Source organism: Crassostrea angulata, chromosome 7 (genome assembly GCF_025612915.1).
Source record: "Crassostrea angulata isolate pt1a10 chromosome 7, ASM2561291v2, whole genome shotgun sequence".
Taxonomy (NCBI): domain Eukaryota; kingdom Metazoa; phylum Mollusca; class Bivalvia; order Ostreida; family Ostreidae; genus Magallana; species Magallana angulata.
This window is the reverse complement of record NC_069117.1, coordinates 27,934,527-27,948,851: the sequence shown is the minus strand read 5'-3', so window position 1 is coordinate 27,948,851 and position 14,325 is coordinate 27,934,527. Positions and strand designations below refer to the sequence as shown.

The following is a 14,325-nucleotide window of genomic DNA, read 5'->3' as shown; positions in this document are numbered from 1 at the left end:
TTTCAGTGTAATTTCCTACAGTAAAGGGGCAATAACCCTATTTACATATGAATATATAATAAAAAAATTGATTTTCCAGTTTCTTAATTAATTAGAATGACGAAGTACGTAATAACTGTTTAAAAGTTATTTGATCAGTGTCTCGTCTTCCCAGCTATGTGACTATCAAATATATCATGGGATAAGCAAAAACAAAAGCTTTTGGTCAAATCATTAGCTTTCCGTTGCCTCTTTGCAAAAAGGCGTAGTCAGGTAAACGAAACGTAGTATTATTCTATACAAAATGTATCGTATAAGTAAACTCTTACTATGATAATCTCTTAACAGATTAGATGATTGAAAATAATCGTTGTTATGCGTATAAATAATAATATGGAGATGTTGCTTCCCCAGTCTTTTTATCACGGACTTATATACCATATGCATCATTCTGAAAGAGGATGTTCGAAGATCGAGATACATGTACATACATGTATAACATTCGGTTTTATGATTTGTTGATAATTTCCAAAGTTTTCCCCGGTTAAAAAAAACAAGTCAACAACATTTTAAGGATATAACATATTATTACTGATAAAAGGTTATAAATATATTTGACACGGAAAATGTTCACGGATATTATTGCATAATTTAGTTAATGGCTGAAATGTAGAATAAAAGTATCTTTTTCATTAACGACCAAATAAACGGCGTAGGAAACTTTGTCTTTTCTTTTGTTGTTTCTTAATCTTCCTCTCTTCGCCTGAGTTACTTTCTTTTGTCTGAAATAAATTCATAAAACAATGTTTACTTTGTCATAAACGGTACTAGTAGTATACAAAAATTTGACCCCTTCCCTCCCCTTCCCTCCCCTTCCCGCAAAAAAGCAAAACAAAAAAATACCGGATGTCATGTTCTCCACAAATAAATCACAGCTTGGTTTCTTTTTTTAAAGGAATATCGGGTGAAGTTGATATATTTCATGCAATATTAACAATCTGGTATGCATGTCACTCACCAGTGGTTCCATTTGAGGGTATGCAGCAAATATTTCATTCTTTATAGAAGTTTCCATGACAACGTGTTCAATTACTTTGCCAGGCAAATGTTTTTCTTGCACATGTTCTTGAGTTTTCTGTAATAAAAATTGTCAATGGAAAGATCTTTATTTGAACAGGCTCAAGAGTGCATTTACGTATTTGATAATTCATCGTAAAACATATTTTACCTCTTCTAACTTAAATCCATCCAGAGCCATTGGCCTCGACATCAAACTAATGTACACGTTAATGTCTTCTTCATCCTGAGGAAATATCACATGAAAAAATGGGAATTACAATACAGTGCTCTGATGAATAATAAAAGACGTATCGCTGCACATTTCTTAAAATCATTTCTTAACATTTCTAAACTTAAAATTATTAAATAATTATATTAATTATATTAATTATGTTTGTATAATTATATGAAGACGTTTCTCCAAACGACGACTTGATTTATTTACCTCTGTAGAACTGGGATAAGGTTCAATATGAGGTGTTACATGGACTTCTTCATTCGTTTCTTCCACAGTCTCCCTTTCCTGCAAGTTTAATATTCATTAGGTTTTCAAATGAGAATACAGGCCGAGGCGGAAACAATATTCAACACAATTTATCACATATGTTTTATACCTCGACTGCATCAAGACTAGCAACAAATTTCTCACGGCTCCATCTCCGTTTGAAGTAGAAGTGGACTGCATCGTTTGGTGCAAATGGCTGAAAATAATAAATTAATTGTTAGATAAATTTCATTCTCTTATGGCGGTTTTATACAATTTCGCATAAAGTTCGCTTGTTAAATATTCATAAAATTGTAGAATGCAAAACTTAATTCTAAAATTAAGAGCAAAATATGCTTCAAAAGTATTAGAATTATGCTAACGATAACTTAGGCATACACTTATTTATAAATATAACTTTTAAATTGACTTTTTAACACAATCAGAACTTGTACCTCTATATATTCTAGTCTCTTCCCCAACCATTCCATCAGTTGTCTTCCGGAATCAAATTCTGGCTTGGTTTCTTCGTTCGTCGGTTCGATGAGTAGTTGACTTACGTTTTGATGAGAAACTTCTGTCTCAAGTACTTCTTCATCGTCTTCGTTTTCCATTTCCTATGAGCAATAACCATTTGAATAATGTATAGTTTAATATCGATTTAGTTTTCAAACGAGAATACAGGCGACGAAAACAATATTTAACACAATATACCACAGAATATTCGTACCTCCAACGTATCGACAGTAGCAACAAATTTCTCACGGCTCCATGTTCGTTTGAAATAGAAGTGGACAGCATCATTTGGTGCAAATGGCTGAAAAATAACAATTCATTGTGAATATGCGTACCACATGTCAATGTCTCATGGCGGTCCTAATCTTATTTCTAAAAGCTAACAATTACAATTTTCCCGTTTTAACCATTCTGGGATATTGCTGTGTTTACCAAATTTATATTGCCAGTCAATGTACCTCTATATATTCTAGTCTCCTCTCCAACCATTCCACCAGCTGTCTTCCGGAATCTAACTCTGGCTTGGTTTCTCCATTCGTCGGTTCGAGATGACTGAAGTTCAGATCAAAATTATCTCCCTCAATTTCATCTTCATCGTCTTCGTTTTCCATTTCCTGTGAACAACGACCATTTCAATTCATATACATGGATTATAATTCGAAGGATTAAAACATGTTCTTTCTTGTGCTAATACTTGTATTTACCAGTATCTATACGAAGAAAAATCTTCCTTTTCTTGTCTTCAAATAGCAGTTTTGAAAAAATTTAGCTATACACACATTTTTAAACACGGTGTATACATATTTTGGAAATTGACACGTGGCATGGGTTGCTTACTAACATTAAAATATTCCATTTCAGAATTATACTTGAGGTCATCTTTTCTCCATTTTCGGAAAAAGTAGTAGTGCGTCTCATCTTTTGGTAGGAAGGGCTTAAAAAGTTAAAAAAGCAAGAAAATTATTTAATAAATTGATGATATCAGCTCCGAACAAACTATAAAAAAATACATACTTTTGAGAAGACGAAAACATTACTCACCTCTGCATATGGAAGCTGGAGTTCCAACTATTGCAGATATTCAGCCCCGGTTTTGAACTCAACAGCGCACTTCTCATTGCTTTCAACTTGGTCATCATCATTTCTTTTGTCTGTTTCCTAATGCAATGAAAACGTTCTATAAAGTACACAGTAATTTCCCCTCAACTTCAGCCTTCCCCTCCCCACCACATCCGAAAAAAATTATTTAAATCTAGGTTACTTTGAATTCAGAGGAATAAATTCGACCGAAACATACCCTATACTGGTAATCTGGTATATGCAATCGTTTTTCCAAAGAAATCCTACAGTCTGCATCTAACAGGTAGCCTTGTAATTTTATCACAATACCTGTATGTATAGAGGTTGGTGCCTCAGCCAGTTGAGATATTCTGTCCTGTGTTTGCATTTGGAAGCAATCTCTTTGCAGCAGGTATCTTCAACATCATAATATCTTGGGACAATTTCCTACAACAACGAACATATAATATGTATTTCTATAAAGAAAAAGATCTAGCCAGAGTTACCTTTTCAATCACTTATTCAATACAATTGAACTTAAATTCTTTACAAATACTAACTTCTATTGTCTCTAGATCTTCCGAGTATTCTCGATATCGGAATACATCTGCCAACTCTGTTTCTCTATCTGGATCATTTATCTACAACATGTATAGTTTTATCATTTAATCAAAACTGGTTTTTTTAAGACAATAATTTGCTCCATTTGTATTCAACTTTTGCAAATAATATATTGGATGCATGCGCTTCTTGTTGTGAACCATTAATCAACCTACCTTTAGCAACTTTTCAATCTCGTCATTCTCTGTGCTTCTGTCATCCTGAGATTTGTTGGAGCATGCAGTTGTCTATATTATAGAAATACAAAATCATTTCAAAGTGGGACAATATACAATATATTCAAATGTAACAATTTAATTGATCATGTAATTCTTCCAACCTTCGCAATGTTTGGTCTAAGTTGTTTATCTTCTAATTCTCTCCTAAAGTTGTCAGTCTGGTAATCATGGAATGCGTTCGCTATTTCCTCCATTCTAGCCAGCCTGGCTTCAATGCTCCTTAAAAATTCCTCTCCATTCATGTATTCCGGTTCCTTTAGGGGGAAAAAACAACAACACATGAACCGAAACAAAATATTAAAAAGGTTTTCATGAACATGTATAAAAAATATACATGTAATTTTGACTCGTTATTTCATATAATCAGCCCCTTTGATGATTGATATTTACCATTTTCAATTCTTGAAAAATTCTGCTACATCCAGTGATTTGTTTGCCGTAAAGCGTTATGACTTTCCTTGGAAGCGATTGCAACGTCATAATGAAAGCGATTAATTGTAACGTCATAATGAAAAACGTCACGACGCGCCATTTTAGATTGTGACGTTGATTGATCGGCGGTAAAGGTAAAACTCTATATATTATGGATAATTTTTTCTTCATTTTAAAAATAAATGTTAAACGTTTGAAGAATTACATGTAATTATTCGTCATAAAACAAATTAATGAATGTTTTCCCCATAGTTTTTTTTAGAATATCATGCAACTCTTTGTTTGCAACTTCGTTGAAACTATAGGCCTATCCATCGTATGGATAGCATAGTCGTTATCAACAAAATCCATAAGAGTTTCAAACACTCAGCCAATAAAAGAACACAAAATATAAAACTTGTTTTTATTGACATGCTTAGAGTACAGTAAGATTGTCAAAATACATATTTAAACTTTAAAACATGAATAACTTCTCGATTTTAACACCTTTTTGAAAAAAAATTGAGCTCCCTTAAAAGTTTTGTTGTTCAGTTTATTATTTTATGCTCATTAATTATTCGTTGATGTGATTAATTAATTAATTCATGTTATACTTCCTTGGCTCAAGTATTATTCTAATGTGTTACTTAAAAATCAGTTTTACTCACGAAAAAAATCAAATATTATTTCCGATCGGGATCGACAGCTCTTTGATTGTGACGTCACAAATCCAAAAGATGCCGGGAAGCTGGTAAGTGAAGGAAAAGTGAAGAACTTCTACATTTTATGTATATTTTGACTAGACTAATAAGTGATTTTGTACAAGAAAAGTATTTTAATGTAATGTCAGCATAAACATTAAGCTCCTTTGTACCAATAAATTGATAAACGTGAAGTCTTTGAAGAACACTGTATAAAAAAGATGACTGTCCTTTGGTCAGTTGGTGTTGCCAACGTTGAGATATTGTTGTCAGATTGTTTCACGTTGTTCTGACTTAGTTTTACATACATTAAATATCAAGTTATTCAGTTTTAAAACACCACATCTACCACTTCAGGTTCTATACTCAGCCAATTTAAATTATTAGTTTACAGGAATTTTACATTTGCAAATGACAAATGAAAAGTAAAATGAGATGATGTGTAAATGAATTATCTTGAATTTTTCCTTTGTATCTCTTTCAGTTGTACTTCTTTGACAAAAATGTACTGTGTATTCTAGTCTAAAATCATCAAATAGTGACAGAATTGAACAGACTATAGTTAGTATCTATTAAATAATTATTAACATGGTAAAGGTGGTATGGGACATTTCCATGTTGTGACGTATTGTTTATCAAAATAAACTATAAAATTAAGTGCAGTTATTTAAGAAGTTTCTTTCCCAATATTGTCATCTAACAGCGTAGCGCAGTGAGTTAGAGGGTTTAATACTACAAATCTTTAAGTCATGAGTTCGAATCCCACTGTGGGTTTTACAATTTTTACCTTTCAAAATATTTTTAAAAGCTATTTTTCAGTTAGATATTGTAAGATTTGAAAATTCTAAACCAGTGAAAGTATTTCAATTATAATGTACTTTAATCCACATTAATATCGACAGATGTCCCAATTACCACCTTAAGTCATTTCTATTTTTCTGTACCTAATTTATTATTTTTTTATTTTATTGAACACATTAACATTGCCTTTAAAAACATTAGGAATTGTGCTGTACCATTGGGTAGAAATGAATCCAGAGAGCTGCTTAAAATGCCAAAACCCAAGCTACGTAGCATTAGTTTCAAATACATGAAGAATGAGGGCAATGCCAGCCTAGGCATACTATTTCAATCTGAACCAGTGTTGTCTGGTTTATTCAATATAAAATGATTACATAGACATAAAAAGACACATATAAATGAAGTGTAGATTCAATTAAAGTACTTAATCCAAATGAAATTCTACAAAAATTGAAGTCAGGATTTTATAGGGATTAAAAAGTTCATGAAGGTTTAAATGGAACTAACAGTTTTGTGTGTATTAAATAGTTGAACCATCTTAGATTTATTAATCTTTATTTTGGCACAAATTTATATAATGTTCATAATCAGGTGTGTTTGTAGGTCACTGTGTTGAAATGGAGAAAGTGGTTTAATATTGTGACTGGGTCTAAAGATAGACAGGTAAGGAGTATGTTAGTTATTGTTACATGTAACAAATACATATAGATCACTTACCGTACTAGTCTACTAGAATAAGTATACTAAGTTTGAATTGTGTCACTTGTTGAATTATAGTGATCAAAGAAAAATGTTTTCAAAGCAGACAATGCATGTAATATCAAACATGTGGGGAGAATCTTAAATTATTTCAGTTATCAAACAGGTTTTAAAAGAAATGAAATAAAAGTGTATTATTTATATAAATGAATTCCTCACCCATTAGTTTACCTCTGAAAAATTATATGAGTGGGTCAGTATTAGCATGTCCATAGAATTATAACTTAACAATCCTTTCATATGAGCATTGGCCAGCCAAAAAAATATGGCTCCCTTAAAATGTGTTCCAAAACACATTGTTTTAATTTAAGAACATTTGATGAATATAAAGTGAAGAGTCTGTAACTTTTTGGAAAACAGAGTAAATATGCCTGTTCTGAGAATGATATCTCATCAAAATTAAAAACAAAAAATTCTCTGACTGAAGCAATTTGTTGTTTGAGAATGTATAATATGTTGTAGGTCCGCTCTAGGGAGAATTTAGCATAATGGAGGATGAAGAGCGGTGGGACAAAGTGAAGAACTGGGTAAATGTCCAGCATGACATCCAAACTCGCCTCCAGAAGCCAGACAAGTTCGACCAGAGTGTGACACTGCACCACGGGCCGCAGGTACTGTTGACTATCCCCATGCAAAACCAAAACATTTCCAAAGTACTAATTGTAAAATGAAATTTAGGCCTAGTACTTGTAGATATTTTGCAGGTGTCAGTTTAAATGTACTGGTACATAATAAAACATAGTATAAAATTAATATGCAATTTTTACAAAAAGAACAATGATTCTCTTCACATACACTTTGGTGCATTTTTGTTTTATTGTGTTCAGTATAATTTGAATCATGATAAAAAAAAATTATGTACGGTAATAGATCCAAGAATAAAGGTATATCTTTTCTTGGATCTATTATTTTTAAACTTTTTATAATTATTTTGCACTCTAGTATGTTGTTACTAGTTACATGTACAAATATGGTTGTATTCATTTTGCCCCCTATTTTGATTTGGATAGCTATACCACACACTGCGACATCCTGCTCACATCAAGTGTATGACCCATTTCACCAGCAATGTGGGGGAGAACTTTGTCACCCATTACAGAATTGGGACGATGGACCACATCTCTATATGGAACATGGAATCCCGAGAACGAGACGCTGTGTGTAATCAAAAGAGGTACAGGTGTATACGTGGATTTTTTATTGATTGGTTACCTTAGATTTTTTTATAAGGTTCTTAGTGAAGACTCTTAATCTTATATTTTGTTGGTTTTTGTTAATACTGTGTTAGACAACTTTCTATCCTTTAACAATCTGTATGAGCTATGATAAATTCAGGGTTGTCTCTAAAAATTGAAGTAGAAGGAAGAAATTGAAAAGTAGAAGGGGGGGTCTGGTGATCTAGTTTATAGCTAGATTGTGTTTGAAATGCAATAAGAGCAGGGTAATCAAGGCATTATAGGCGGGGGAATTCCCCACTTCCCGTGTCTTAGAGACAACCCAGAGTCGCTGTATGTATTAGTCACTTTGACATTACTCTTTGTAGGTTTAACATAGATGCTGAATTGACGGCCATGATGTTTGTTCCTAAGCACAGAGTGTACCTGGGATTCGGGTCAGATCTGATCATGCGGGTGTACACTGATGCGAAGAGTGGCTGCAAAAATGTGGGATCCATTCCATGTGACACTACCATTTTATGGTAAGTGATTAGGTTGTTGCATTTAGAGGCATTATAGATCACAGAATTTAATGGTAAAACATAGTATAATGTCAATATTGTATAGTAAATATTATAGTAAACTTCCGTCAGGATACCAGGGGTGGATGGGGAGATGAGGAGGAATGGTACTTCTCTTTCATTTATTATGCCCTCTTTTGAAGAAGGGAGGGCATTTTGCTATGCTGCTTTCCATCTGTCATTCCACCAACAGTTTTTTTTTTCATTTTCTTTGCAGATATTGCACATACTGAAATGAAATTTAATATACAGATTTATCATAAGAATACCTAGGTCTACATTGATTTTGGGTACAATCATAGAATTTTCAACAGAGTTTCGCCCCTTAGACTTAGAAAAATTCCAACTATTTGAAATTTTTGTGCAGGAGTCTCCAAGGGAGCGGGCATTTCAGGTTGCACAACACTATTAATTTTTACTATATATTCTTACCAAAATTACGCAACTTTAGATACGGGTAGCAAATTTAAAACAAACTTCTGGGTAAATTCCTCTTTACAACTTTTAAAACAATTGTTCCTAACCAATTTAGTAGCAAAAAACACACAGCCATCCACAAAGGCACGAGAGTTTGTTTACATCAAAGTTACACATGTGCTTGAAAATCATGTCCGAGCCCTTTCACACCCCTGCCTAAACAACTGGCATCAAAAATTCAAGTGACCTCGTATTTTTACAAAGGTGGGAAAATCAGGCATTTTACATGTTGTTTTTTATCTCATAAAAAAGTACAGTCCCTGTCTCTGGCGGAAAACTCCTAAAAACGAAGGGGAATTCGGGAATTATTTTCACTCAGCCATGTTTTGACGTGAACCTTCGAAAAAATAGTGTTGTGATACCTGCAAGTAATCTATTATTTTACACTCGCAAAAATAAAATCTGAAAACACCAAAACATTTATTGTGGAACACATGTGGAAAGTTTTACTGAATTCTGTAGCTATATCAAAAAGTTATGAGCGATTATTAAAACCATGGTGCTCGCGGTGGCCTCTGATTTATGAAAATATGTTAAAAGTTATACTGTATGTAATTTCACGGCGTGTTAATTTTGAATGATTTTCTTGGTTCTAATTTGTGCAAATATGCATGTCTATTCACAAGACAATGCAAACTTGTTTACATCATGACGACCCGAGAATATATACATGTACAAGTTTAGCGAACCCTGCCTTTGGGGGGAGGGGTTGAAAAACTGCCGTTATATTATTCAATTTTAAAGAACTGGCGTGCATTTTCATATCAATTAGCATTGTCAGGTTCTAATAAAACTAATGCGGGTGTTGAATCATAGCTAAATTCATATTTTACTTTAATATTGGCGTTTTATGGGCATAATTTTATAGATTCTGTATACCATACAAGCGTCTAAATAACCCATTTTACACAAAATTCGTATTACATAAAAGCTTTTTTGGTTTACGACGATAAAACCAACTTTCTTGATAAGCTGCTGTATAATTTTGGGGCAGTTTGGACGGTCCGATACACTATAATCGGGTCGCTGTTTGATGTTCTACGAAATTTCAGAGGAAATCTGGGCTAATTTTGTATGCGCCATTGACAGCAAAATAAGAGAGGTGCCGGCCACAAAGGCTCATTGTTGGTGATTTCTAATCTACACACATCGATAGAACGCCAAACAACTCCACTTTATGACTTAAAACACATCATAACAATTTTCCTTCAGGTTGCACAACACTATTAATTTTTACTATATATTCTTACCAAAATTACGCAACTTTAGATACGGGTAGCAAATTTAAAACAAACTTCTGGGTAAATTCCTCTTTACAACTTTTAAAACAATTGTTCCTAACCAATTTAGTAGCAAAAAACACACAGCCATCCACAAAGGCACGAGAGTTTGTTTACATCAAAGTTACACATGTGCTTGAAAATCATGTCCGAGCCCTTTCACACCCCTGCCTAAACAACTGGCATCAAAAATTCAAGTGACCTCGTATTTTTACAAAGGTGGGAAAATCAGGCATTTTACATGTTGTTTTTTATCTCATAAAAAAGTACAGTCCCTGTCTCTGGCGGAAAACTCCTAAAAACGAAGGGGAATTCGGGAATTATTTTCACTCAGCCATGTTTTGACGTGAACCTTCGAAAAAATAGTGTTGTGATACCTGCAAGTGTTTCACAAACATCTCTTGTTTTAACATTGATACATTGATTGTGATGTTTATGAATCTGAATGTGTTTTCTGTATTTGAGGCTTTTAAATAATCTTATTTAACTAAGGTTAAACTTTTTGGAGTTTCTCTCTATCTTTGTGTGTTATGTGATATGTGAATTGTTTGAAATAAAGTTTATGGAAGCTACTAACAAAAGCTTTGTCATAGTGTGTAGAATGATGAATTAAAGTTTGTATTGAGTGTTTAAAATATTCCCAGAATATGAAAGATATATACCGGGTATATTTTTTAAATTTCAGCATGTCATACAACAAGGATACAGATGAGGTGTATGCTGGGGGAATAGGAATATTGGAGAAGTGGGTGTTCTCTGGTTCTGAGGTAATTCATTCATTTATACTGTATACAGGGTTATCGTTGCCCTATCTTTTCACCCTGTCTTTTTTGCCCTTTTACACTTGCAAACGATTTCCTTCCATCTTGAATTTGCCCAGATAGATAGATACTCTTTCTAATTAACTCAGTAATTTAAGAATTGTTTTGAATTCGCCAAGCTTAAAATTTGCCCAATGACAAGGAGGGCAAATGTAAAATGGGGGTAAATATTTCCCTGTATACAGAAGCAATCTTGAACAAGTAAAACAATTGCTAGTGCTGTTTAAAAATTTGATAATATAGTTTAATTTTTTAATGATAAACATCATTAATTTTGTGCGAGCAAATCAGGTAATGTAAGATTTAGATGTGTTACTCAATTTAATGTGTTAAATACACTTGACTTGTAATCGTGTTTCCGCAAACTTTGAAAAAAAATCATTGTTACTTTTTTGCAAAATGTGTTGTCACAGTTTTGCTGAAAAAAATATTGCTATTGTATATTGTAACTAGTAAAATTATATTTCAACATTTTACCAGTACCTTTGTTTAAACAATACTTGCATCAAAATAACAGTGCCCCTTGAGGGCCCTTAATTGGTCTATGAAGAAATTGAATTGAATTGAATCGAATCATTAGCAACAGTATGCACGTTTGACAAACATGAATTTCTGTACCCAGAATCAATTAATAAATGAACTCATCTTTTATTTACCACGGTACATGTATGATTATATTTATAGACTAGTTCTTGGAACCTTGAAGCTATTTGTAGAATGGCAAAAAAAGTTATCATGAACTGTAACACACTTTGGCAGAATGTAATATAAATATATTGATATGTGGAAATGCTTGTAGACATACATTATAGATACACAGATACAATTTCATACCAGTATCTAACATCTAAAGATCAGTATCACAAAATAATGCACTGCATTTCAAAGAGGTTGACAGTATTTCAAAGTGAATGTTTTTGTACAATTTACATTTTAAATGTTTAAATTGATCATTTCAGTTGCTTTTTATGATGAAGCCTTCAAATGGATATATTGAATGTGATGCTTATGGTTAAATTTTAATGTCATTTCTGTTTCAGCATGCTGCTTATGTACAAAAGAGAGAAAAATTTGACACAGAGATAAGATCAGATGAGGTAATATTGCTCTTTCATTTATTGAAAACTATCATTTTTTAAAAAGTTGATAAATTGTTACATTTATTGCTATATGTGTAATTGAATTTATGTATTGCTGTTCGTTTTGAATGCAGCTTAAATTACCTGATATGCTGTCAAAATGATATGAAATATAGAAATTCAATAATACATACCCTGGTGTATGTCTAGTGAAAAATATTTTGATTCCTAATATTTTTATACTTGCATTTACTGGTACATGTATTTGTATTTTTGAGATAACTTTATACTTTACGTATACATGTACATTTACATTAGCTCGTTCCTTTTTAGATTTTTCTCAAATATTTATTATAAAATTATAAATTTCAATATTGATATACATATTTGTCATTCATTTTCATATTATTCATTTTCTTTTAATCAACAGTGGGTGATAGATATCAAGGTAGATCCCAGAAACAAACAGATGTTGGCTCTGACCTATGATGGAATATATGTTGTCAGCTTCATTGTAAGTACTTATTCATATTGATGCTGATACTTATATAAAAAAGGGATTTCTGCAGATGTCCCATTTACACATACTGCTAGTGACTTTGAAATTAATGAATGGTTTAAGGTGGTGCCCTTGTATATTGACTGATTTTATGAAAACTATTTGCAGAGCATGAAGCAGACACATTTGCTCCAGAACAGACATGAAGGATCTCTCAGATGGTAGGACATATTTTCATTCATTGATGTGTGAAATATTTTTTTACTGTAAAAATGATTCCCTTCCATGTATGGGACCAAGGCATATACATGTACATGTACATATACTGTTTGTCAGTCTGTCTGCTACTCTTCGTGTACAGCTCAGTATTGAAGAAATTCTAAGGATATACATGTTATTTCAATCATCATAAAAAGATACCAACCAGGAAAAGCAATTCAGTTGTGTTTTAATATTTGGACATTGATCTTCCCATGAAGTCTTCAATATTCTAGTCTATTTTCAAAGATTTTTTATAAGATATTTTGACAATATTCATTTGAAGATATATGACTTTTGGTGGGAGCAATTTGTGATCATTATATTTTGACTTTAAACTTTTTCATCAACTAGGAAAACAAACTTTACTCTCATTCTTAAAAAACACAAAAGTGTTTAAATGTTTTAAACTATATACTGGTATGTGTGAAAAAGACATTTTCTAAAACTTTTTAATGTATGTTGTAGCTGTTCCTTCTACAAACAGAGGGAATACTTTATAACAGGTGGGGGAGATGGACAAGTCAAGGTAAGAGCTACATGTAAATACACAGTCAGTGTTGCATTCTTATTGGTTCATGGATTTTTAAATTTACCGGTAATCTGGATTTTTTTATCATGCATTGTATTTTCTATACAGAGTCCAAATTGTTTAATTTTGTTCAAATTATTTTTCAAATGAAGTATTTAAAAAAAGCAAAAACTTGTATAGTTTGAAAAGGGAGGGGATTAGTTTATATTTTTCCACAATAATTAACAATTTTACAACTGTCATTCATGTTACAAAGCTTCTGATTTTTCTGATATAAAAGGATTTTTAATCAGAAGAATTTGCCTTACATGTAGGTATGGAATGCGGTTGTTTTCACACAAGTCCATGTGTTCTACGGCCATCGTGGACCAATCACAGGACTCCAAGTCCACAGCACAGACCCCCTACTGTTCTCTAGCTCCATGGATGGCACAGTACAAATCTGGAGGATGGACAACTTCAGCAAAGTAAGACTACTGTGACCCTCTGTTTCATGCACATTTTTTTCTCTATTTTTTAAATTTAATTTTAAAGAATGGCTATGATTAAGGATGAAAATAACCATTAAAGTTTCTGACTTTTGCAAAATGTTAAGGGGTGTCATTTCATATCAGTTATGTGTATTATATGTGTTTTTTTTCAGTTTATGAGAGTTGAATTGGGAGTTGGCATACAGCAAATGAAACTTTTAGGTGATGAAGAGTTTTTCTGTCAGACAGAGAAGGAAATTAGAATCTACAATTTGAACCAGGTATGTTAAGTCTATAGCAAGGATTAAGGATTTCGTATCTGTTAAACTCTGTTCCTGAATATATCTTGCTGCTTCTTGAAGGGATGTGTTGTATAATTTGATTATTATCATATAAATTTAGAGATGTTAGAGCTAGGGCTTTTATTTGCCACATACATGTACTTTTATAAAATGAAATTTTGAACTTTTCTGATTTTTTTTTCAATGAATATACATATATTTTTTTTACCCAAAAATTCAGCATATTATTCAACACCTGAGTTTATGAAGCACTGATTGTAG

General features: G+C 32.5%; 2 protein-coding genes across 3 annotated transcripts in view; one reads left to right on the top strand and one right to left on the bottom strand.

The window, feature by feature from the left end:
• Positions 1-642: 642 nt before the first annotated feature.
• Positions 643-3,171, bottom strand: LOC128156306 (uncharacterized). Its single transcript, XM_052818389.1, has 10 exons — positions 3,080-3,171; positions 2,880-2,972; positions 2,497-2,652; positions 2,253-2,339; positions 1,978-2,139; positions 1,653-1,739; positions 1,484-1,561; positions 1,208-1,282; positions 998-1,114; positions 643-761 (listed from the first exon to the last, which is right to left on the bottom strand). The coding sequence occupies exons 2-10, from the start codon at positions 2,892-2,894 to the stop codon at positions 672-674; spliced, it is 867 nt and encodes a 288-aa protein (XP_052674349.1). The 5' UTR covers positions 2,895-2,972; positions 3,080-3,171; the 3' UTR covers positions 643-671.
• Positions 3,172-5,056: 1,885 nt separating this feature from the next.
• LOC128192671 (uncharacterized) overlaps positions 5,057-14,325 on the top strand; it is a 43,106-nt gene continuing 33,837 nt past the window's right edge. For both annotated transcript variants that reach the window (XM_052865546.1, XM_052865545.1), the window contains exons 1-12: positions 5,057-5,098; positions 6,453-6,512; positions 7,071-7,219; positions 7,619-7,782; positions 8,152-8,307; positions 10,789-10,870; positions 11,965-12,021; positions 12,434-12,517; positions 12,671-12,723; positions 13,229-13,289; positions 13,607-13,759; positions 13,936-14,043. In XM_052865546.1, the coding sequence (XP_052721506.1) occupies positions 7,097-7,219; positions 7,619-7,782; positions 8,152-8,307; positions 10,789-10,870; positions 11,965-12,021; positions 12,434-12,517; positions 12,671-12,723; positions 13,229-13,289; positions 13,607-13,759; positions 13,936-14,043 (1,041 nt within the window). In that variant the 5' untranslated portion in view covers positions 5,057-5,098; positions 6,453-6,512; positions 7,071-7,096. The remainder of the gene's footprint in view (positions 5,099-6,452; positions 6,513-7,070; positions 7,220-7,618; positions 7,783-8,151; positions 8,308-10,788; positions 10,871-11,964; positions 12,022-12,433; positions 12,518-12,670; positions 12,724-13,228; positions 13,290-13,606; positions 13,760-13,935; positions 14,044-14,325) is intronic.

Excerpts from the sequence above, each read along its gene's own strand:
- LOC128156306 (XM_052818389.1), bottom strand. Across the intron at positions 1,562-1,652 it reads CTAGTCTTGATGCAGTCGAG|GAAAGGGAGACTGTGGAAGA; the intron begins GTATAAAACATA and ends TTAAACTTGCAG. Across the intron at positions 762-997 it reads ACCCTCAAATGGAACCACTG|ACAAAAGAAAGTAACTCAGG; the intron begins GTGAGTGACATG and ends AATTTATTTCAG.